The 26,328-nt window shown below is 41.7% G+C and overlaps 1 protein-coding gene across 5 annotated transcripts in view; it reads left to right on the plus strand.

The window, feature by feature from the left end:
• Positions 1-26,328, plus strand: part of LOC119649762 (regulating synaptic membrane exocytosis protein 1) — a 692,290-nt gene that overhangs the window by 617,060 nt on the left and 48,902 nt on the right. For all 5 annotated transcript variants that reach the window (XM_038052056.1, XM_038052057.1, XM_038052059.1 and 2 more), the window contains 2 exons: positions 7,477-7,658; positions 12,947-13,656. In XM_038052056.1, coding sequence (XP_037907984.1) covers positions 7,477-7,658; positions 12,947-13,656 — 892 coding nt within the window. The remainder of the gene's footprint in view (positions 1-7,476; positions 7,659-12,946; positions 13,657-26,328) is intronic.

The raw sequence follows: 26,328 nt of genomic DNA on the forward strand, positions 1-26,328 counted from the left end.
AGAGAATCTTGTGCCCAGGAAGGGTGAACGGTGGTTCGGCGGATAAAATACAATTCAGTTGCTGTGCTATAGAATGCGCAGGGAACCACTATCCTTGATAAGATTCCTGAGCTCCAGTTGGTAAGACCGTGAAGAGTTCAATCTCGCACTGTAGAGTGGTCATTATTCACGATGATAAGCAACTCAGGAGATGGAGGGAACATTTCACCGGATTCCTCAATCGTAAAATACAGCATGAAGTTCTGATTCTCGCTAATTATCATAACATACGAATACGGGTGCGCCTCCAAATAAATATTATCAAACCAACCAAATTCGAACTTCCACTTCAATTGCTGTAAGAGAAAGATGGAGTCTGGTCACTTCGAAGCTCCAAGTAAACTGATTTGCGCCAGCAAGCTTCACGGTTACAATTATGTCGAGTTTTAAGCTACATGAGAATTTGAGATAAACGTAAAGTGGTACGTTATCTGAGAAAAAGGAGCATGTAGCCGACTTTATAAATAAATTTTGTGGTCTATACGGGGACAAACCCATGGAATATGCAAACGTTGTGTGTACCGCGAGGTCAGGAGGTATTGCAAACTGTTATTTCAGCTCGACATAAGGGCCTTCTATCCGGCCGAAGAACTGGGCGTTGACAAATAATTGTTCGTATAATATCCTTTAGTTGATTCATGTACTCCATGTGACTAAAAGACTTCAGGATGTATGATTTGCGATTTGCACTACACACTACTACTAAACTCACAAATAATTAACACTTTGTTCCTAAATATATTTAATGTTAATAGCTTAATATAAACACACATAAAACAAGCAAATACGAAAGCTTCGCAATAATTCGGTTGGTAGAAATAGTAGGCACAAGTAGTCAGAGGATAAACCAATTTAAGAAGAATGTCCTTTTTATTGTGAAACCGATGTACAATACAAATATATATAGACAATACCCACCACGTACCAGCTAGACCAATTCCAATCAATTTTGGGAAAACCGCAACGCACTCAATAAATGTATGTACATAAGTGCTGATAGCAGCGTTGCTCGCATTCCACTCAATAAAAGTTCCTGAAATGTATTTCAAGATAGCAACGCAACAAAAGTTGAGCAATATATTGACCCTGATAACTCCCACGAGGGAAGTTTCCCAATCAATGGCTGAAATCGCAAAGTACTTGAAACAAAATAATGATCCTATCATGTCCCTAATCCACTAAACTTTCGACTTAATCCAATACATTTTTACGCAGCAATCGAAAACCCTCGAGTCCGAAGGCAAACACACTTGTTGAGAAACTTTAGAAAATTTTAAGGAAGTGAAAAGGTATCTGAAATTTATAACTATGTTTGAAAGAAGGTTTAATCCCCCGGAAATTCCCCCCGGATGATGAAAAGCAGTGTGATGGGATCATAGTTTTGTATTTTTAGGATTTTATGGAAGCGCTAGTAGTTGCACTGGGGGAGACAGAAGTTTACATAACGTTCTCTTACAGGAACTTCAATTTTGCAATTCTTAAATGGCGGGGACGGGAGATGGCATTAATTTTTCCGCTCAAAAATACAAAACTGAACTTACATAAGTGTTATTTGATATTGAAGAGGTTTGCTTCCAATTCGGAGTTTCTATTGACAAAAAAGCTTTCATGAATCCATTTTGAAATCATGTTGGGAAGAAATTTGAGAAATCAATTCAGTTCAAGATCACTTCAATTCACATTCATATGTAATTTAAAAACTTTTTGGGAAACTATTCCGGACTGACTCTTGTTTGGAACACATTCGTATTGAGCTTTTATGCTTATATCAACTCCAGAATAAATTGAACTCATTATGAAGCCCGGAATACTAAATCCACCAAATGCTGAGTAGATTTATGGTTATGATACTACCTCGATTAGTATGTATTCCGTGTACTCTTTTTGTAAACGCAACTAATAAACGTTAATTATGAGTGCTTACATGTACATTTCTCTTTTGAGAGTTAGCCCCTTCAGGTGGTGGTTTCAAGTTCAACTCCTTTTATCTAAATTGACTATTGCCCACTACATTTATATTATATTTGAAATTGTCAATCAGGCACCTCTCGTTGGGTATTTTTACGACTTTCTATAGGTTGTTCGCTTCCTTCTCTTCAATGGATAGCATGTTCATTTCCCTTTTCGATGCTTTTTAATCTCTGCTTCTGAAGAAACTCAACGACTGTGTGTGAAGAACCTCATTTTGAGTGATAAAGAGATCTAGAAGCTCCGTATCTTCATCGCTGCGGCTGTGTGTGCACCTGGAAAATCATCTCCAGTGCATGTTGGCAGTTCAGATCCCTTCCAGCCTGACAATTTAAGAACTGTGGTCCCTTCATCGGACTACAATACGTAACGTCGAGCCTCCTGATTCCTACCTTCGCCCCTGATCTACCCGAGATTCTCTCCTTTTGAGTTTCTTGGGAACATTCCGCTCTTGTAGTCTGATCTTTGCTGTTCCCCTTTCCTTCGATTTCGCTGTTGAAGACTTACATCTATTCTAACCCTCAGGTTTCGAATCTTCCTGGCTTGCTTCTGCCTGATGGGCCATGGGTATGGGGTTCCACTTGTTTGTTAATTTTGTTATTTTTCTTTATATTTTTAAGGAATCATCCTTATAATTAATTCCTATGAGTATAAGGATTAGGAGGTCCACCCTGCTATAACCCCCATAATAATAATAATCGTTGGCGCAACAATCCATGTTGGATCAGGGCCTTGAAGTGTGTTAGAGCACTTCATTCAAGACCGTAACGGTACACTAGGAGACAATGTGGTCAGCATTGCGCTCGCCCGAGATTATTACCCTGATTTGACTCAGGTACTCATTCACAGCTGAGTCGACTGGTATCCGACGTTAAATCACGATGCAAATCCCACTGCCACCAGCGAGATTTGAACCGCGACCTTCCGTACGACAGCCTTGCGCTCTAACCACTCAGCTATCCGGACACCATACAACGACAAAGTCAACCTTACTTACTGAGACGCGCAGGTATCAGTAGGGCTCTGCTCGAATACATTCAGTTATCTCCAACTGTAAACTGTTGATCCGTGACGTTTTGTTGATAGCAGGATCTCCACACTATGCACTAACCATCTTGGGAGACGAGAAACTATACTTATATTCCGCAAAAGTCTATCCTGCAACCCATTGCTCGACACCAATTCATACGAAAACCAAATTGAGGAAATGGTGAATGGTGACATGATTCAGCTCACCAGTGTACACGTACGCAGAACCACCGTTCTAGTATTGCTTCGGGGAACTGTTCGGTTGTAAACTGTTCATTCTACTTGAGTTAGCTCTCATTGCCTTATGGATTGCATTAGTTTACTTCCGACCTCACAATTCAGTTTCTACTTCTTTTAGCCACTGGTACATACATTTTGCAGGTGCAACTACTGCGTTCTACGCTGTATCTGATTTCACAATGTAGCTTACCAGATTTTCCACCATTTAAGAGAGCCCTAGATCAGTCTCGAGCTTTCAGATCTTCGCCTGGTAAAGTAAACGTGTTCGGTATCTCTGGTAGGGTAATCAGGGTAAAATATCTACCAGAATCATTCCCACAATTACATATGTTGGCCCATGCATCGTTACTCAGTAAGCGCAGTATGTTCAGTGGAAGCATACTTGACACCGTTCTATTTGGCACGATGGTTGATCTCAACTTTTAACGTGGGTGTTTATAGTCGAGGAATCGTTGTTCATACTCCAACCTGTCGCTTCAGTGTTGACTTTTCCTTCCAGCTTGCAGACATTGCTTACGCTATTTCCACGTTCCACGAATAAATTATACCCGTCTTGACATGAAACCATCACACGCCTACAGTTAATAACAATATATTACTAAATATTCGAGTTTTGCTGCAAGGTCCCCTTAAATGTATCGCAGGGTTACTAAATTGCAAAAAAATTAAAGGGGGTGTCATGTATAGCACAATGAGCTGACTAGCTACGTAGAAATGAAATTGTCGTATAACGATATATTCTCACATATGGAATACACAAAACTTTTTATATCTGAAATGCTGAGCTTGCAATTTCACACGGACCACTCCTTTTCAATCGGACCACCCCTTTTCTTAGGGAGGTATCCTAATTTACCAGATTATCTTCTATCACTGGGAAAACCACATAGAAACGAAAACATGGCTGAACCTGAGAGCCACAAGCACAACCTGATTGATAGGCAAAAAATCGAAATTTAAATGCGAGTTTATATATACACACTTGCCAGCTTGGACTCCTCCTCTATTGTTGAAAACACGTATTTCTAGGGCAACCCAATCGTCGTTCAGTCTGGGATAGTGGGCTCCATGGCATAATCAATAGGGAAGTTACTACGTTTTCTCATTATGTGACCTATTAACTGTCATTTCTGCCTTGTCATCAATAAGTCTACAGCATTCTGGCTCTTATGCGGACGAAGCTTTAAATTTGTTATCTACTCAGCCCAGAATAATCTGATGGCACGGTACAAATACGACTTGATAAAAACTTGAAGCTTTCTAAAATTGTTAGATATCGCCTTCTGTTTGTAGTTAAGTCTAAAATTAATAGACCATTAGCTTAATCCCAACTACAATTTTATTTTATTATGTATATATATATTTCGGGAGCAACTTACTCCCTTCATCAGTACAAAGCTTTGTCATTGGTCATTGGTCATCTTATCATATAAGTCAACTGCCTACTGGCAATGTTGGATGCCGTAACCAGTGCCGCAGCATCATCCACGTATCCGGCCAGCTGCGATTTATCTGGCATCTCGAATCGTTGAAGACTATCGTTTAAGTCATTCCAAAGATCCGGACGGAGGATGAATCCCTTAGTTACCCCTGATGTGTGCTTCATTTCGGGCAGTTTCGTAGAGTAGGGCATGGCCCTTAAAATAGTCCCTCAATGGCAGCAAAAAGCAGCTTAGAATTGAAGGTGTTTCTTACATGTAGCCCAGGCCGATTTCACCACTTGTGGTCCAAGTTCCTTAATCGCACAACCACATTGTGTTGGTGAATAGTCTCCCACAGCATCTGTCGATTATACTGAGTGAACAATACGCCGACGGGATCTTGGGATCGCAATTGCCCTTGCAGCTCAAGCCTCGTAACCTTCTAGCGTGAGGGGATGACACCCGCTGTCAAACATGCGTTGGATACGTTGAGTGGCAAGTCCGGTTTATACTTGCATACAAGTTTCAGCACCGCGTCCTCTGGTTCCTTTATAGTCAAAATGCACTCCTCAGTATTCATCTTCTCATCGACAGCATTAGCTCGGATGGAGTGGACAGAAAAAAGCGCCTGCACGATTTCTACCTTCGTCACTGCTTCCATGGAACAGGGTGATCAGGCACCGAGTGGCTGCGGTGATAAGGCTCATTTTTGAATGTACTTGGGCCTTATTCCTCTTTTACCCCTGATGAAAAAGCTTCGTTTAATTTTCCAACATCGATTTTCCCGATGTTTCACTCAGTGGATGTTTACCGGGCGTCAGAAAATTAGGAGGTAATTTTGTCATTTCGAAGGAAATGTACTGGAGTCCTTAGTAAAGGTTGCGTCGGGAATAGGGCTCTCGCAACAAAGTCGACGGGATGTCAAAGTGCTGTCGATATTTAGGCCAATAAGTCCTGTTCTGGCGACCATTTCCAAAATTTGTGTGCCTCGAGAATCTCTGCTTTTAATCTCGTCCTGCAAGATGGCAACCCTATTCCGTAAAGCGGAAATTGATTCATTTCCGCACAAAGAACGCAAACGAAGCATTTCCTTGACCATGCGCCGGCACTCGCAAATTAACCGTGTTTGTCACCGAGATAACAGTAATGTCCGATATTTCGGGATATCACAATGATAAGCTGTCTGGGTACTACTCGCTGAGAAGAGCTGACTACTTCTGCTTTCTTGCACCATCTGCCCTCCTATGCATGTCTGCTTGCAGAATGTGGATCATGCTGCTTGACTTTTCAATCGTTATCAATAGAATCATATCACGGCTATCTTCGTCTTATAATTGTACATAAACGACTGCCTCATGAGCTTTTTCAAGTGCATCTAAGAAAACATTATTTCTCTTGTAGACCTATCATTTAGGTCCAAATTCTGCTCTTGATGATCCCTTTCTCCCGTCTGCGCTGAGGTATTCCCTCAACTGCCTTTGCATCGCTTGCGTTAATTCAGTAATCACATTATCCATGGAATTGATTTTCCCTCCATATGATGAATTATAAATTTCAATCTCCTTCTTGAACGCAGAGCTGGAACTTCATCTTTTGGATATCGTACAATTATATCCACTATAAATTTTATTGTACACCTATGTAACTACCCAGTTAATATTATACACCAAATTTAATGAAAGGATTTTCGATTTGGGATATGATATGATGATAATCAAGGGAAACATTTATTCATATAAAATTGCAAAAATTGCAGGCCCCTTCAAGTTTGCATGGGTCATCTATATAGTATGTATTATAAAAAAGTTGACCTGGGATCTACGAAAAGATTTTTTGATTACATTTAATTCTCGTCCACTAGGAGGTAGCCATTTCTATTAGTTAGTGTCCTTTGTGATTCGCTCTCCTCCTATATTCCATCGCTTCATCTTGAAATCTGTCTAGAGCTGGGATTCCGAGCCATGTTTACATACATTACGAACACATGAATATATTTCAATGAGTATTACATCATCGGCCCGAATGATCCAATTACGACGTTGGGCAAATGACATAAAATGACTGGCATTTTCTTAAAGAAGAACTACTGAATATTGCTGAGTCATCTGCAAACACGCTTTACAAGTCTATCAAACTGTCAACCCCAATAGAATCATGTCATGGCCTGCGGGATTTAGTCTAGCGTAACATTCCTGCACGACATGGGGAAGGAAATAAATGGATAGAAGGTTGTCACTCCTACATTAAATATATCATCTCCACTTTGCCAGGATATTTAAATTTCAGACATAGTTTTGTACGGAAATTCGCAGCACAAAATATCCGCTAGTAGGTTCCATGTAAATATGTTATGTAATCTAAGCCGTATTTTCCTGAAATCGTAAGCTCATGAAAAGCAGGCGATAAATGCTGTTGGTACAATACTTTCGATGTTGGTGTCAGTTGAAAAAATGAAAGTAAAGAGAGTATTTGAAATTGGTAAAATATTATAAAAGAAATGCAGTTTAGAAAGGGCAGGTGTTTAAAAAGTAAATTAATCGCTTGACGTTCAGCGTTTCAAGCAAATGAAAACATTTTTCAGTGCTCACAACCTCCCTCCTTTTATAGTGCTATTCAAAACTTCCGTAGATAGTTCCACTGTCGAATTATATGCTCCCATATTTCAAATTAGTTTTTTTCTTCAAGACTACTGGTGCTAAATTAATTCCTGATTTCCTTCTGCAGAATTAAAAAGTGCTGCGATTTTAAAATAATTATTGATTGTTTTTACTTCATATAGGAGCAAATTGCACGAGAAAAGCAAGTGACAGGCAGAGTACAACTTCAAGTCTGGTTCCATGGTGAAAGGAACGAGCTGGTGGTGTCTCTAATGGCTGCTGACGATTTAGCCCCTCGCGATGACGCATATGGGCATGGGCCTCTTCCAGAAGCGTACGCTAAAGTCCGGGTGATTCCTAAAACGTAAGTAGTCTTTTTTCCTAAATTTTCATATCAACTTATTTTCAAAGTTGTTTAAATTCAAAAATAATCTAATAATGAACATGCTGCAGCCGCTTGAGTTACAATCTAACCTGCATAACCAACTGAATATGACCCACCAAATAATGAAAGTAAACTATAGTAAGTAGCTTGAATAATCTGTCAAAGAATTCTTCTTACAAGGGCTAGAAGCTAAGACATAGCAGATATATAGTATGTAGGAAATAATAAATAAACGTCCGTTGGGCGTTAAAATACTTAGGACAACACAGTCATAAGGAGAAAAGGAGGGGAAAGAGATTGGTGCGGCAGTTGAGCTACTCAATGCCGCTCGATTTAAGCGCCGCTTTTGTAGGATTTGGAATACAAAATTTTATCATCCAGCCAGGTTTCAGGAAGCTAGATGATGTGGTGCCAACTAAGACGAGACAGAAGAACTGAAGCAGAACAGTTTCCTTCTTAGATTGTGCTCCATTAATGAAGCACAAATGCGAAACGCAGCTTGGTTTGAAGAAACAGTTAGATTGTCAGCACCATTTGAGGTCCAATCGGAGCCCTGTGAAGAAAGGAATAGGCATGAAAGGAATAGGTATGAAACAAGTAGTAATACTGACTTTCGCTGGGACGCTAAATGCAGAGGGAGGGCAGCTAAATGACCAACAGGTGACGGCATATCTAAATCACCTTTGTTGGTTTGCAGCGCCAGCCAATATTTCCTCTCAGAAACGATCGGCATGTGGAAGCTTAGCTAGCCTCTTTTCATCCCCTTCCTCCCATGCAAAAACCAAGTGCCTCTCGAAAATTGCCTTATAATAATGATCATCCCGAGGACCTCCCCACGACCAACCCAGATGTTGTTGAGATTGTTGATATTGATGGTAAAACTAACTATATAATTCTTTCCCGCCAAGAACTCTACTGCCAAACCCTATCCACGTGATGATCATTCGAAGTTCTTTCATCATGGAAAACTGCAGACGGAGCAGGATGAAGGCGAGTCTCCCGCGTCTAAAAACAGGACAAAATGTACCAACTGGTCCTCCAGGTTGGGGGTTGGGTAAGGCTGACAACCCTACATGTAAAACCTATGCTACGAAGCAGGATGAATTTTAAAACGGCGAACCCGTTTCCAATCAGTTGAATCCTAACTAATCTTATAGCAGGCTCTATTTTTAAACCATGTGCCTCCAATGATAATAAAAATCACAGAAATTCCAGTCCTCTCACAGTTGTCGTTATGGTCCCCCTTCAAGACCATTCTTTCCCATGACATGTCCGAGAAGAGTACTAACAAGACCAGCTTAATTAATTATAGTTCCCCATCCCCATCCCTGTAAGGTTGTTATTCAAGTTTAACAAGTAGCTTCTCCTTTTTACAAGTATTTTATTTAAAAAAAGAAAAAGTCACTTGTTTAACGTCAAACCCAGCTTAAGGGGGTCGGATTCACGGAATCGAATTTTTTTGGCATCAATTGTATTTAGATATAGTGTAGAATATATAGGCAAAGTGATTTTTTGATATTCGAGGTCGTTCGGAAATTATAGTGTTAAACACGTGATAAGTCACATGTCAGATTTATATCGCTCGCCGCAGTAAAGCGCATATTTATCGGTGCATTTTTCTCGAAACTGCATATTGAAAATCGGCTGTCACCGTAGCCCAAAATCTATCAAACGAAATTCTTTGAAATTTTCACGACTTATTCAGAACATATTTCTACGGTCCGCAAACTAGGATAATTGCGATTCATTCATTCATTCATTTTTTTCTTTATTAAAGAAGCCTTGAAAAAACACCAAAATTCACAAAAAAATTTTAACACGCCACCAAAAATTTAGCTTTTAATATTTTTTAATAATCCTAGTTTGCGGACTGTAGTTAAGTCTGTACGTTAAAATACCGTTGACTTTTTATCTTTAAAATGATCGCAGCGCCCTCTAGCATGGCAGCAGAAAACACCTTTTTTTTGGAGATGGGTGTATAAATTGCTCTATATTTCAATAACGAACGATGTTATCGTGTTTGAAAAGTTACTAGGCACGCTCAAGATATTAATAAATCTATTTTGAAAAATTCGTATTTGTGTCTTTATCCAGTTCTTCACAAAAAATTTTTAGCCATAAAACCGCCTTCACACAGGATGACCCCCTTAATATTAAGGTTATAGCAGCTGCGCCAATTTCGATTTTCAGCTCTCATTCTTCGAGCAGGGATCGGAAATCCAGCTGTCCTGTAGTATTTGTGGTTTCGCAACATTTAGTTCATCTTTGTCCTGGGACAAACGGACTAGACGGAGACGGAGACGGAGATTCATTTGCTTGTACAAAGCACCTTTTCTTTCCCTTCTAGCTGACATCTGTTAAATTCCTAATTCCGACTTCACTCTACACAAAATATTAATGTGTTTTAATTTTAACAGAATTTATTAATAATCATTTTAATTTTCCTTTGAATTTTTAATCACGAAAACCTCTCGCCTTTTAATTGACAATACAGCAATTTTCAAATATGCAAAAAAAATGATCTCTAAATTTTTTAGGGTTTCGTGTGAAACAAAACCTTATTAAAATCGATTCAATGTTTGTCTGGGCGTCTGTTACTCCAAATTTACTCCAAACTGGCCGGCACTATGGTGAGAGTATGTGGACTATGAAATGCTTTATATGCAACGGGTAGCATCATTTTACGCTGTGTTTAAAAGGGTTCCCCATATATGCGAAAGAGGTGTACATTTTTTTTCCGGAGAATATGGTAATGTGGGTTATCAAATGAAAGCAGTCAATTATTACTTTCCACATATACTCTCCACACAGGGGAGTGGCGTTTCAAAATACCTAAAAAGTGAAACAAATCTCGTTGAGTAGTTTCTGAAAACGGGTCCGGGAAAAAAATGATCAATTTCGGCCCCCCGCACCCCCCACCTTTTCAACAGATGTCAAAACTAAGACCGGTTTCGGAAAGTACTAACCGGGAGCTTTCATTTGATATCCCACATTACTCTATTTAATGAATAAAAGTTTGCACAACTCTTGTACATATATGGAGACCCGGCTTAACTTCGACCTAGAATGATGTCATCACTGTATGCGTTATCCCGTTCCGGTATGGACCCAAAATTACACTGGGGGACTAAAGTGTTCAAAGGAACCACACACGATGGTCGTTGCTCATCACACACTCTATTATGTAATTAAATAGTGTCCAATTAAGATGGATATGTATTTACGTTAATACAAGCGGTATTCATTTTAATTATCTATGTGTATGCTTCTCAGCACGGAGTAAAGCGAAAATATTCAGATGCGTTCGGCGAATTTAGATACGTATAAGTATGCATCAGTATGCGGTAATAAGCAATATTTGTTTAGGACGAGAATAATATTTACGAGTATGTCTTTTGATATGAACATACCCATACCCAAAAGTTTGGCAATATATGAAGGAATATTTTGTATTTTAAGCTATATATGAATCGGAAACTCTGCATAGAAAGCTCCTCGCATAAGATGAACACAAAACCTTTATGCCCGAAGCGCCCAGCTTTATTTTGGTGAATTTCATGTTAAGAGTTTCTCGGTTACTTATAAATAAAAAAATCCATCTTCAGAATATAACGTGAGACTTTTTAGTGACAAAACATTATAATTGGCTAACAACCACATGGTTCAATCGTTAGAGCGTTGAGCTCTCGTAGCTGAAGGTCGCGGTTCAAAATTCACTGATAGCAGAGAGGCATGTATCGTGACTGGATGTCGGATACCAGACGACTCAACCGTGAATGAGCACCTTAGTCAAATGAATGAAGTGCTTTAACACGCTTCGAAACTCTGATTCAATTGTATTGTCGCGCCAACGATTATATATGACCATGATTCGTAGGAAATCATGAGAATTATGAGCTACGATAACAGGTGAATTGTCCGCAGAGTGTATGAACGAACGCAATCTTATCTCATCAAATAAATTTTAGAACAATGTGCGTGATTGCACGCCTACTCCCTGAATGTAGGACATTTCCCTAAACATTTGATGACTGAACTATAGAGTAATTCATTGATGTGTACATTCATTCCTGCAATTCAAGATTAGAGCTCTGAGGGAGAGAATTCAAATCATTGAAGGAATTTATTTTTTTTTCTTCTCTCAGGATTTGCGCAAGTTAAAAGGAGAACCCTCAATTTTTAAGTCCTTAGGATCGCAAGTAAGGGTTGGAACCCCAAAAGGCATGCTTCATGAATATCTGACGCAAGAGAAACATCCGTTGAGGATTTGATCGTCGTGAATTTTCCTTCTCAATCGCAGAACTCGTTTCTCGAAAATCCCCGGTCCAAGCGCGGTCCAACTCAACTTTTTTTTTATTTAGCTTTCTCATTCCGCTACGTTCTCGCGATATTCCTCTTTTTTAGTATTTCGATACTGCCCCACACATCCGAAAGAGGTCACGTAAAATTTTGTTAACGGCGAAGGACCGAAATGTCAAGAAGAACTCGTTAGCACAGAGGCGTGCAGGCGACGGGGCACTTCATTGAAGATATAGTATCTGCAGGTTATCAATTTCGCAAGATCCTCCATTTTAACCAGAATAGCACTGTATAATCTCCTTCCCCATGCTACATAAAACATACACTGACTCTTTATGATTCCTATCTTGATGTCATCTAACTACATCATGTGCGTCAGCATCAGGTCCTCTAGCATCATTCAGTAGTCATCAAAGGGGGTTCAGTGCTATGCAAAATCAAAATGGACTCAACGAATCCTCTTGGAAAATGCCTGCCTCTCCGAAAACGGATCGGCTCTGAGGTATTAGCACCCTCAGATCTACGCACTGATAAGGTGGCATGCCACCCTTCCATGACTGCCACGAAGAACTTTATTAGTTTAGGATCAATGCGTTACAAATGTCGGACATCGATTAACCAGCCTTGGCATTGTCGATATAGCAACTAAGGAGGATAATGAGTTGCTCTTTACGACCCCCTGACCCGACTCGATATGTAGTTTCCGAAAATGATATCAAATCTGGGATTAAATGATTGAAACAGTGGGAAATTGTAATTTTTTTGAGAAGATCACGCTGTTTGGCACTAATAACTCTGCAGCGGTAAAAGAAACAAAACAAACTTAATTGAACAAAATAGTATCGTACCTCCCAATCTTAATATCATTAAGACTTTAATTGTATGAACTTGTAAATAAATTTAATGCAGAATATTAACTTATTCCGTGGATAAACATCGAAATAATCTTTTGTTTTTTTTTTTTCCAGTGGTGATGGCAATGTAGCACAAACGGAAGTCAGTCCACCGACTCAAAATCCTATCTGGAATGCTACATTAACATTTGCTCATATAACTGCTGACAATCTGATGGATAGGTTTATCGAAATCCAACTCTGGGACCTTGTTCCTCACACCGAGTCAATTTTCCTGGGTGAATGTAATGTCGAGCTGCAGAAAGCTTTCCTCGAAGATCGCGCAATTTGGTGCCGGCTAGAGGACCCTAAAGGTCTTCGAGCAACTAGTATATCAAAGTCGCCTAGTGTATCACCTCGAGGTTCCATTGGAGGCGATGTAACGCGGTTGATACGACGCAGTGATTACAGTATACAGCGATCAATATCAGACGACGTGGATTCAATAGGGGACGGAACATCTCTACTTCACCCTGATCATGCCTGGATTGCAGGGTCGCGGAGAGGATCCTCACAATCCGAGACGCTGGAAGTTGAAGTCTATCAGCTGGGAAAAGATTTTTCAAGATCATTGCCAGGTTCAAGACGATCTTCGTTTCAGGATCGTGAAGAAAATAAGGAAGAGGAGCCAATGCCCCCGCCAGCGAATTACGTGCGCGATCGCCGCCGGTCCTCAGTTGCTCGTCGTGATCCGGATGAAATCCTAAAATCTCTCAAAGCCGTCAGAGGCGAATTAGGACGTGCAATGAGCTTGTCTGGCACAGAGAAGCGTTCTCCATCTAGACGTAAGTATCTTTGAAAGAAAAAAGTTTTCTTTACTGAACCCAAATGTAGCTCCAGAAGCTTTAATAAACATCTTTTAGCGTAAAATCTCTTGAAAATTATTGCTAATTAGAAAATTTTGGGCTCAGTTTATTTCCATTTGAATAATAAGTATTTTATTTGAAAATTTCCTTTTTTGCTCCCAAAAGCACTGATTTACATATCCCAAAACCAAAGCTTAGATATAACGCACCCCTCGTGGAATTATCAATAATTCGATGCACTATCTAAAATCCAACAAGACAGTTGTATAGTACGAAATATTTTCACATCTTCACAAAATTATCACCTGTGGTAAGAAAATTACCAGAAACGTTCCTTGTTTTCGTTGGTTTTGTTGTTTTTATTGGTTCCGTTCTTCCAAAGTTCTAGCTTGAATTGGCATAGTGTTAATTTGGTCCCCACCAGAAAACTTAAGGTTTCTTTCGAAAAGTGAGAACTAAAGAAGAAACAAAAGGCATTTAAAGTACCTCAAACCACGAACACCTGCACATTTCCTGGTGGGAAAGGAAAACTTGAAATGAAAGTTCTTGTTTGCGTTGATTTGAAGTTTTCGAAATTCGCATGCATTTGCAAAACTTACGTAGAGCTCATTTGACGAAAATTTTTGATTGGATAACAGAAAGTTTAAGTTCCCGAATTATATCAGTTTGTTCGAGCCTGAGTTTAAAAAAACGTTTCAGTTATCAGTTCAAAGTTCAAGTTTGTTGAAGTTTGTTGACAACAAGTTCTGAGTTGAAGTTACGTTACTACGTGTGTTGTTATTTGTTTCAGTGTCCTTTTGTAGCATGGTTTTGAGAATTTATATAGTTTCAAAGTTTGAAAGCACAATTTTCATTTTAATGTCCGCAATTTGTAACATACATGTTAGTCAAACGTTTCAAAGTTGAAACTTATTCTGGGCGATGCAAATATCTGGAAAGATTTTTGTTGTAATAGTCAGTTGACAATATTCAATCAGACTTTCAGTCTATCTGTATCTATAGTATCTACAGAATTCTCATTAAATGAAAATTATAGTCAGCTCCTAGTGTAAATAGCTAAAATCAGTTTTGCTGAAAAGAAGTAACTTTTACACTATCTAGTGTAAAATACGTATGAGTACGCAGGTGACAGTATACGTACGCATCTCCTATTTAAATTACTAAATAAAGTCAAGCCAAATTGGCATATGAGAAAATGTCTTCCTCTGGGCTGTATGGCAAATAATAGTAAGTCCATGTTGATTTCTTTCACTCACTAAAATATTCCAGAGTTTTGTTACTAAAAGCTATTATACATATTCCTCATTCTTCGTATCGGCTCTACAATTACCGTTTTGAAACGCGTGGCTGGAAGACTCTCAAGCTATAGCTACCAAGAGATTCTTATCATAAACCAAGAAAAATGATGCTTTGATTCGATTTTCGAAGAGCTTTTCTTTGTAAATAAGATGAATGAAGGTGTTTACGCATTTACGTATTCGACCCCCGCAACGGTAATCCGCCGAACTACCAATTAAACACCTCTGCGCCTAGAACCCTTTGACGCATTATTTCGCTTTTCTACCTCAGGAAGTCTTGAAGTGAGAGAATTCCGGCCCTGAGCTGAATCCTCTTTGTGAGAAGAAGAACTTGGCAGTGATGTGCAACATGGTTTCGTTCTGCGTGACTTAGTGATGAATCCTACCCCACCTTCCTGTGCAGTTAAGTTTCCGATGAGCTACGCCGCTCTTTGACTGTATATCGCGTATTTTTGTATCGCAGCTTTTTTTACCGAACCCTGACTAAGATGTCGCTGACGAACTGAATCGAAAGCGTTAGGCTTATCTCACCTCACTCATTTACATGTAGGTACTTTTGAATCTTCTTCTGCATAGCCAATCAGGTGTGCTTCTTCTGCCATGTCGGGCCTTAACAGACTATTTTATGAAAAGTTACATGGATGCAGCCCTAGAATGGATCCTTTCTGAACCTACAGCATTTCATACAACCGGGAACAGTGTCTCAACTGATCCCTCGTTATAAACAGGAGGTAGTAGTAATAATAGTAGTGGCAAAAGAAGTTTAACCGTGCCCCTTTATAGTATACCTTTTAACTACAGTACGTCGGTCAACCCTAGAATGGACAAAAATTTTAAAATGCTCCCTTCTGCTAGCAGTTTCAGTATGTCAATTTGGTATGAAGTATTTTCCAAGGTGCATTAACCTACTTCGAACAGAATATGTACAATATGAGATTTCATCATTCTCCTCGGAGAAGAGTATGCAAACATCCCTAGATTCACCAGGTGATAGTTTCAACTACAATAACCAGTGAATATTCTGACTATGATGAAGAGCTTTCCTGGTGAACTTCAAACAATCTTGTGAATGAATGAGCACCTTGGACTATTCGGCTACTGTAAAATTTGCCCAGCAAATGTTCTTAATCGTTCGTTTCATTTTTTAGTTTGATCGTAGTATATATCTAGTATCATATTTTTCGGATTCATTGTCATTTCTTCCCTGCTGTGGACCAACCAATTGGCTTCTTGTAGCTTTCTGACATATGTACGATTCCTTACGGATTAATTTTTGGTCCACGCCCAAATATTCAACCTTAGTTTCTCGTTTAATTTCCATGCCATGTAATCTGATGATTCTCAGCTTGGACTTCCTGGTAAGTGGTACTCTTATTTCCTCGGTTGGGTTGCTATGAATCTTCCTGCACGAGGTACTAGTAATTTTCAGTGCCAATTGGATTTCGTTACATAGAGTGTTCTCATATTTATCCCTACATTTGACTACAATATCATGAATGATCCTTTCATGCAAGACAAGAAAAAAAACAAAAGATATTAGACAGTACAATATTTTCACATGCAAAGAACAGTCACGATTTTTGGGAATTGCTCCTTGGCATAATTAAAAGTTTGTCAATCATGCACAAAACCCAAATCATCTTTTCACATCAAAGCCAGCCGAGAAAAAGAAACCGATAGCCGGCATTGACAGTCGCAACTTGTACTAAAAAATATTATGGAGACCAATGCCATCCACACATTAATTAGCAGCCAACATTGATTACCAAACGATAATATCACGAATTAACTACTTTCGGCCAAGAATTGACATACACCGGAAATTATTTCCTAGCCCTAACCGGCCGAAGCCAACCCAAATCCTTCCCAAAGTCAGCCAAAGCTAGCCAAACAAACAGGCGATTAAATTATAACAATAGATTCACGGGCGATACTCGGCGTAGTCATCGGCTCGGCAGTTCACATCTTGTACTACGAAGAGTGGTATAGGTTCGTAATGCGATATCACATTGTTAAACAGAAGTAACATCATCATCACTTCGGTAAAGATAATGTAGTGGTGCTAGGCAATGCAGTGATGTTAGGTAATGTTTGAATCGCGCGGTGAAGGTAATGTGATATTATACCTTAAGATACCTACCCATCTCTAATTTTTACGCCATTGACATCAATCCGAACGAGATATGCAAGGGAAAATGGTTGCACGATGTGGGCCACCTATTTTCCATTAAGTGAACAGATTTTCCTTCGGAACTGTGATTTCTCTGGTGACCAATTTATACCTAAGGATCTCCCTCCTCCTCGTCGAGTAACTTCCGCCAGCAGTGAGCTTTCCTTTTATTTATGATACTGCTTTGATACTTTTACCTGCTCATAAGCCGCTTAGTATGATATCCCTTCCTGTATTGCTTTCAATTCGGTTCTCAATATAAAACTTCTCTTTTAATGTATCTGCACCTGCGCGTTAGTACTAGTTGCCAATTACAAACGACTGAAGCTTTTATAAAGGAATGCATATATATAACGCGGAATCCCTCAAGTTTAGATATAGGTGTTTATTAAAGACGGATTTTTTTATGTTGAATTCAATTCGATATATCCCCGACCTTCCATTCAAACATCTGAAATTCGATCGTTGTAGCTAAACATTCGTTACAACTGCAGACATTACATATTTTTAAATCTAGTTTTTACATAGACACGTTATCGTGATTTTTTTCAGAATTGTTGATTAAATAATTTCTAAGAAAAAGGCCGACTTCACTTTGTGGCGTAAATTTTAAACCCTAATTCATTTATTTCTCAGCCCAACAAGTATTAAAGACAGGAGTATATATATTAGAAAAAATATGCTTATGGGCTCTATTGGGAACAGCATCCAGACCGGATGCTTTGTTATCACCAATTCTCCAACAAATTTGAGTAAGTTCCTCCTTAGTTACTGCAGGTATGGTGTAGACGTCCAATGCTTCCTTGTGTTTTTTGCACTCCCATTTATCTGGGGGGAAGAGTGCCATCGCGATATCGAGCAGAAGATGCGGGCAGGTCAGTTGTGGTGTTCGCCCTCTCATCTTCGTCATAACTATCCTGTACGCTGTTCCCCCGGGGCTCTGGTCTGCGCAAAGTTCCTTGAAGCATTCTCGCTTGCTGGTCCGTATAGCCTGCTTAAGCCTACCTCGAAGATTCACATATACTAGCCGTTTCTCGTCAAAGTCCGGTCCTCCTCTAGATCGTTGGCAGATCCTTTTAACACGAAAACATGCATCCCGCAACACCGCGATCTCTTCATTGCATCAATAGTTTGAGCGCCTTTTTGCGAGAACTCGTCGCCTCAGCATAGCTCTCGTTATGCGTCCCATCATTTGCTCTACCTTTTCCGTAGCCGCACTACCGGGATTTTGGCCTCCCAATAGCATCTCTATGAATGCATCCCCCTCATACCTTTTCACGGACCAGCCCCGGTTTCCAACTTTACGAGAACGCACATCGACGCATGGCACATACTGGAGGAAAATCGGCTAGTGGTCGCTGTGAGTATAATGCTCACTGACAAGCCATGTTATTCTCCTCGCCAACGTGGTACTCACATATGTCAGACCGACAAGTGAGCCCGACCCCGTCCCACGAAAAGTGGAAACGTGTCCTGTATTGGCAAGCATCAAGTCTAGCTCCGCGAAAGCCTTAAGCAGGATACGGCCCCTGGTGTTCATAGTGCGACTGCCTCAATCCACGGCCCACGCGTTGAAATCACCCGCTATGATCTTAGGGTTTCGACTTCTTGCATCCGAGACTAGCATACCTAGCATTCCTTTGAATTCTGTTATCGTCGCGCTTGGTGGAGCATAGCAACTATATATATAGATACCAGCTAATTTTGCCCTGACGAATCCAACTTCTGGAAACTCCATCACTTCTTGAATGGCTTGATTTCCATACGCCCATATTGCCGCTTTGCTAGTTACATCTGCAGTCCAGGCACCGCTCTTATTGTTGCTGCTTTCTTGGCGATAAGGTTCACTGACTATGGCAGCTTCGATTCCCCTCTCATAGATGGTCTGCGAGAAAAGGTCTTGCGCTGCCTCGTAGTGGTTGAGGTTGATTTGTATCAACCTCATTTACTTACTGCATTCAAGGCTCTCCTAAACACTGGGCATCTGCTGCTGCCTGCAACATGCCGACAGTCGACGCCCTTTTTTTCCTTGGAAAGCATACATTCAGGCTCAGCCTTGCACTCCCTGAACATATGGCCTTCTCCCCCACATTTTCTGCAACTTTTTGACCTGTCACAGTCACGGGTGCATTTTGCTGCTATGTGGCCAAATTCCAAGCATCTAAAGCAGCGCTTAAGGGACACTTGCTCCCTGAGTCGGCAAAAGACCCTCTCCTTTTTGGGAGCGTCTGATTCGAATGACGTTTTCTCCAAGGTCCATCAGCTCAGGATCGGATTTGACCTTCCTGAGGATATCGGTGTAAGTCATATCCCCTTTTTTGGAGATGATGATTAATTCAGGTCGTAATCTTCTTTTCTCTGTCGTTTTTTCCTTCCACCAACCTTGGTCCATGCTTTCTTGGTTCCTTTTTGAGGCTTTGCCCCCCTTGGGTCAATTGGAGCCGCGCCGCACGATTTTGGTAACCTTGTTTGACTTCCCCTTTGCCGGTGAGAGACCTTTTTGCCTTTTCGCGTCCTGTGAGGATCCGAAAGAATCGTTCGCGCCCTCTCTACCCCTCTTTTCAATCTTACCGCTCTTTGGATTTTGAGGGGGTGTCACTTGTGTTGCCTGGCTAACGCTTGATTTCTTCGAGGCAGTTTTTTCTTCCTTGGCACCATTGTATAGTACACAAATGGTACGGTCCATGTTTACTTCCCACTTACCCAGCCTGCGCATAAACATGCCCATACACGCACACCTCCAAATGCGTACACGTGCATATTCCTACGCATCCACCGAGCATTCCCTTATCCACACGAAGGGACGCGTCTGATGGGAGATTTGGCAACTCCGCACAGGTGTCTGTCCGTCTGTCCGACCGTCCGTCCGTCTCTGTCCGTCTGTCTGTCTGTCGGTCACAGCCGATTTATTCGGAAACGGCTGGGCCGATTGACACGAAAATTGACAAGAGTATATGATCTGCTATTCGCTTTACATGCAGTAAGTGGCGCTATTTTGTGTTAAGTTTAAGGGGGGCTCCCCATACATGTGAATGGAGGTTGTAAAATTTTTTTTCATAAAATGTGGCTATGTGGGGTATCAAATTAAAGGGGTTAATTAGTACTTTTCGAAACTGGTTCCATATTTGATATTGGGTGAAACATAGGGACGTGAGTGCTCAAAATATGACCCCCAAAAAGTGTAACAGGTCCCGTTCTCAGAACCTACTCAACTGAAAAATCTGAAAAAAATCACTGTGGTGCATCTCTACTAAATCTAGGCCTCAAAATATATCCGGTTCCGATATCTGCACAAATAAAGTTAATAATAGTATATTTATACATTTTAAAAATTTACCCGGCCACCACCCTTGTGTTCAGCCCAGAAGTATAAAATATGGCATAGGTATAATGAAGAACATAGTGCACAAGTTGGTTAATTTTGAAGAAAATCCAACTAATATTAACAAAGTTATGTGGGGTAGAACTTTACCATTTTTTGTGAATTTCGTGCACTCTACAACCGCGCATAACGTCATCATCACATTTCAATTCATCAATACGAGAACGAAACGAGTTCTAATGAATGGGGTCGGAAAGAATTATTTTATTTTAGTTTGTTAGTCATTTGTATATAGATATCAATTACTCCAAACAGACATGTGTGTATGTAGGTATATAGTCAATGCGTGCTAATGAAGTTTGCGGGTAATGCCTAATTCAGCTAGTTACATTTGCACATTAAACCAGCCGTATTTAATATACGTGCTATATATGTACATATGTATACTTTAGTGCACGAAGTAAATCGGAAATATGGGTACGATCAATTTATATACGTGCATATACATATATGTGCAGTATTCGGAAATAGGTTGTTTGTTTGTTTGGGGTGAGCATCATAACTATGACTGTAATATGTACGTACGGCTTGTAGTTTGGAAAAATATGAAGGTATATGTTGGATTTGTAGCTATATACGGATAGAAAAATGTGCGTTGAAGTTGCTTATATAAGATGAACACAAAACCTTTATACCCGAAGCACGAGGTTCCGGTATTCCGACTTGTTTCTTCTTCGGCATTGATGAAGTTTAAAGAACCAAGGATCTTGGTTGTCGGTCTGTCCTTCTGAAAATGAAAGCTCTCAATTATTACTTTTTTTTGGGAGTATGGTAGGTTAATGCGTTTATGCACAGTGTGATGGACTCCCGCAACAGTACGCTGGCGGACTACCAACTAAACACCTCCCTGTCATCAGACAACTAGCCTGGAACCGTTTGAAACATTACTTCGGGGTTGCCCTCCCGCTCTCCCGGCTTTGGGAGCCTTCAAGTCAGGGAATTCCTTTCACCAACGGGAGGGGAGGAGAGGAAGGGACTTGTTGTTAGTTCAGCGAACCCCGTACCGTTCGATCCCTCTGCCGATCGAGTTCAATCTTCTTCGTAATAAGAAGAGCCAGAACATAATGCGCAATACGATTCCAACTGCCAGCGCTCTTCAGCATCTCTCGCACAATGTTGTTTATAGAGAGCTCCCCTGCATCTGCATAAAGCTGCTGGGGGAGGCCGTCCCACCTCTCGCAAGAGAAAAAGGTGTGCTCAGCGAGGAGGTCGCGCCTTCCCAATCCTGTGCAGGTAAGACTGAAAACCTCCATGCCCACTTAGAAGTTGGGTAAGGAAGCAATCAATCTCACCGTGCGTTCTGTTCAACCATGGATCTAATTTGTCGATGAGCCGCGCAGTCCACTTACCCCTTAGCTCATTTTGCCAAGAAAGTTGCCACTCGCTAAGAGTGCGTTGACGTTCTTCACGGGCAACCGCTTCTCTTAAGTTTTCGCCCTTACGGCGATAGATAGCTTTGCGCTCCCAACCACTTCTCTTAAGTTTTCGCCCTTAAGGCGATAGATAGCTTTGCGCTGCTTGACAAGAAGGGCAGCGGGGATCACTCCCGCAATCACCATCACAGCCTGTTCGGAGACGGTGCGATAAGCAGACGCCACTCACAAAGCTCCCCGCCTCTGCACTTGAGCGAGGCGTTTGCGATACACCTCCTTGTCAAGGGCATCAGGCCATACCTCCACACCATAGAGAAGAACGGACTGCGTTGCTCCCATAAGGAGACGTCTCCTAGTTGATATAGGGCCCCCAACATTCGCCATTAGCCGACTCAAGGCCGCGACTCCAGCTGCAGCCCTGTCCGCTGCTGCTTTGATTTGCTCGACGAAGCTCATCTTCGAGTCGAGCATTAAACCAAGGTATTTAATCACTGGTTTTGACTCTACAGTCAACTCGCCGATCGATATGGGACGCAGGGTCAGGATTCTCCTTCTGGTCAGGATGACTACTTGGGTTTTTTCCAGCCCAAGGTTGAAACCGTGAGAAGTCATCCATCCACTTACCCGTCGCATCAATATGCCAAGTCTGCTTTGCGCCTGTTCAACAGTGCGTCCGGCAACAAGTGCCGCAACGTCGTCTGCATAACCAACCAGGCGCGACTCTTCCGGCATATCGAGTCTCAGCAGACTATCGTAGGAAGCGTTCCAGAGGTCCGGCCCTAGGATGGATCCCTGTGCTACTGCCGACGTGATTTTCATCCTCCTCTGGCCCTCTAGCGTCTCATAGAGCAGGGAGCGGTCTTTCAGATAATCCCTCAATATCCGCAAGAGATAGCTTGGCACGTGAAAGGAGTTCTCTAGTGTGCCTAGCATATCTGTCCATTTTACGGAATTGGAGGCATGCCTGACATCAAGCGTTATGAGGAGCATTATCCGTCGAGATCGGCGGCTGTGTGCCCCGCCTCGATTAAACGCATCTACGACCTCTATAACAGCATCCACTGTAGATTTCCCTATTCTAAACCCGAACTGCCTTGTGGATAAGTCCCCGGCAGCGGATCGCTTCAGCGAGTCTACCGCTGATGAGCTTCTCGAGCACTTTTCCGGCCGTGTCAAGCATACACAGCGGTCGGTATGCAAACGGGAGCTGATCAACGCGAATCTGACCACTTTCCAGCGACATGGACAAATGCCCTCCTTCAAGCACGCGTTGAACACTTCAAGCAGCAATTCTGGCCGTTAGCGGAACACCAGTTTGTAAACTTCCACCGGGATGCCATCAGGACCTAGCGCCTTCCTGTTTTTCATATTGAGAACCGGTTCTTCGTGCTCTCTCATTATGAAAAGGGTGCAATCCACGACGCGTTCCGCGCTATTTACATCAACAATGCCCGCACAATGCGGTCCATCTGGTCGGTGCTCAATATGCAGGGCTTCCGCAGAGCCCCGATTTTCCGAGTGACAAGCTTATAGCCAAGTCCCCACGGGTCCTCATTCACCTCATTAATAAGATTCTGCCAGCTGTAAGCTTTGCTTTTATTTATAGCGCTGCGAAGTCTCCTTTTTGCTGATCTATATTGTGCCTTTATGGCACATGCCTCCTCGTTGGCGTACAAACGTTGTGCCAAACGGCGGAGCTTATGACACTCCCTCCGTAGGTCGGCAATTTCTGCTGCCCACCAGTACATAGAAGGCTTGTCGCGCCTGGGGCCTCTCCGGGGCATGGAAGCCTCACACGCCATCGTTATCAGATTCATCACTGAATTTACGACGGTGCCAGCTGCGACACTACCATCCCCCCCCAGCGCAATCCTACCTGCTCCAAGAGCTCCGACGAACTTTCCGATGTTCACCTTCGCGACGCCGGCAAGTAGCGTCAAACACTTCGAACGCAATGTACTGATGATCACTTGCCGAGAAGTCTTCCAGGACTCGCCACCCGTCCACCGATGATGCCAGAGATTCCGACGCAAAAGTGATGTCAGGAATGCTTCCTTCACAACCTGGGCGCCGAAACGTTGGCGTGGATTCGGTGCTTAAAACTACGAGCTCGGTTCTCGCCGCCATTTCCAGAATCCGTTTCCCTCTGGAGTCTGACTGAGGCATGCCCCATTCAAGAGCCCTGGCATTAAAATCACCGTCAACCAGGATTCGTCCCTCCATGCCGGAAACGGCGTCCTCCAGAGCATCAAGCCAGCGCCGAAAGTCCGGCATTGTCTCATTCGGCGTCAGGTAAACGCTAAAAAACGTTATCCCGAAACACCCGATCCAGACAAACCCGCCCCCCGGCCTTCGGCAAGAACACGAAGTCGAACGTTGTCCCGAACCCAGATGGCAGTGGTGCCCGATAAGTCGAAATACCATGAGGACGGGTCCTTGTTTCGGTATTGCTCGCTAATCAGCACTAGATCAACATTTACTTCCGCAGCGAACTGTGCTAGCAACTGGTAAGTGGTTGCACTCCGGTGCATGTTAATTTGCAAAATGCGGATCATGGCGTTCGCACCCTAGCCCTCTCCAATTCCGCCCTGAAGATCGGACACCGTCCCGAGCGCGCAGTGTGTGCGACGCTTTCACCAGACGCGCCACGATCCCTGCAGAGAACACAACTCTCGCTTTCCTTGCAAGTCTTCGCTTGATGACCCACTTGGCCGCACCTCCAGCATACTGTCCTCCTGTCCGGACCCTTGCAAGCTGCTGACGTGTGTCCATAGTCCAGACACCTGTAGCACTTGGTGGGGACTATCCGCATTCGTACCCTGCATACTACCCATCCGATTTTGATTCTCCCGCTGTTAAGGAGTTTCCTCGCATATTGCTCGGGGACTTCCACCACGGCGAGCTTTTGGCCTCGAGCATTTACAGAGGTAATACCTACCCGGGCATTGGTTACTTCTGGACATGCACGCTTTAGCGCCTCCTCTACTTCGACCTTTTTTATTACTTTGTGAAACGGGTTTATGATAACATAAGTGGTAAATGAGGAGTTAAAAAGTTCAAATGAGGCATTCTAAGGAACTATCCATCTATCCATCACTCTTTTTATTGCCGCATTCAAATCCAAAAACTAAAATAAAGGACACTTTCCATTGTCTTGTTCGAATCTTTTTCCTTATTGTTGACGCTCGGGCATAATATCTATTCTCTAGTCTATGAATAAAACATTTTACCTTCCACATAACACAATAGACATTATTCTGATTTAATGGAGCTGTTACCCAGCAGCTCAAAGGTCGTGTTTTATTTTTCCCACTTTCAGGTGGAGTGCGGGTTTATCTCAGTACATTTTTTGGTAGTTTGGATTATATCGTGGCTTCTGCTTGTAAATCATATCACGTCGAGTTTGCGGGCCATAAAAGTGGTAAAACTTGCTCTAAAATTCCATAAAACTAACAACCACTCCTCTTGCTCCCTCGCAACAGCGGCGCTACTCACATCACAGCCGCCATTACAACGACTTCATTCGCAACCTCCTCCAATATCGTTCGCGTTGTCAGAATAGAACTGAATGGAATTTAAAATCGCATGAAGAAATGTAATATCCTTGACTCACCGCCAAATATTTTGTGTGGTGCGGAAAGAGGAAGATATGGCAGGCGAAACACCGAGGAATTTGTTTTCATTATTATGAATACCACGCTGGGCGCCATATTTTCAAAGGAATTTTCCTAAAAGGGTAAGCGTCGTATTTCGAATTTTTGTGCCATCGCCAGAAGGTCTGGCTGCAAAAAAGTGAAAACGTGACCCGTGGTGAATAGTAGATACATGCGAGTGGGTGGTACACGCAATATCTCAGTAAAAGTATGATTGTAAACTTCTAACGCTAAAATTATTGGCTGATATATCATGTCAAGCTAAAACACATGAATTGCCTCATCTACGTATACGGATTCAATTGAGCAACTTTTTTTGAGAAAAGACATAATAATCCAAATAATTGAAACAAATTGAAACCTAAACAGCGAATGTTCCCAGTGAAGAACAATTCGTTCCTAGAAAGGAATTAGTCCGCAATATGCTTTGAGTATCTTTAATGAAATCCATCATCAACTTTTAGATTATTAATTCACGCAGAAGGAAAAACCACTAAGAAGCGAAATAGGGAAGCGATGGGCTTTCATGGGAACGAAACTTCTCCTATGTAGTGACCTTCAAAAAATCGAGAAATCCCCTCCTTTAATTCACAGTTCCACAAAAATATGTGGCAGTAAAAGGATTTTTGTTTTATGAAAGTAACACTGTGTTAGGCGCAACTGACTACAAAAATTCTAAAAATAGATTTGAATTTGCAACATCAAGTGTGTATTAAATTTTTCCTCAAAACTATTTCAAAAACTTAATCCGTCCCAGCATTCGTTAAACGAGGCA

Source organism: Hermetia illucens, chromosome 2, assembly GCF_905115235.1.
Source record: "Hermetia illucens chromosome 2, iHerIll2.2.curated.20191125, whole genome shotgun sequence".
Lineage (NCBI taxonomy): Eukaryota > Metazoa > Arthropoda > Insecta > Diptera > Stratiomyidae > Hermetia > Hermetia illucens.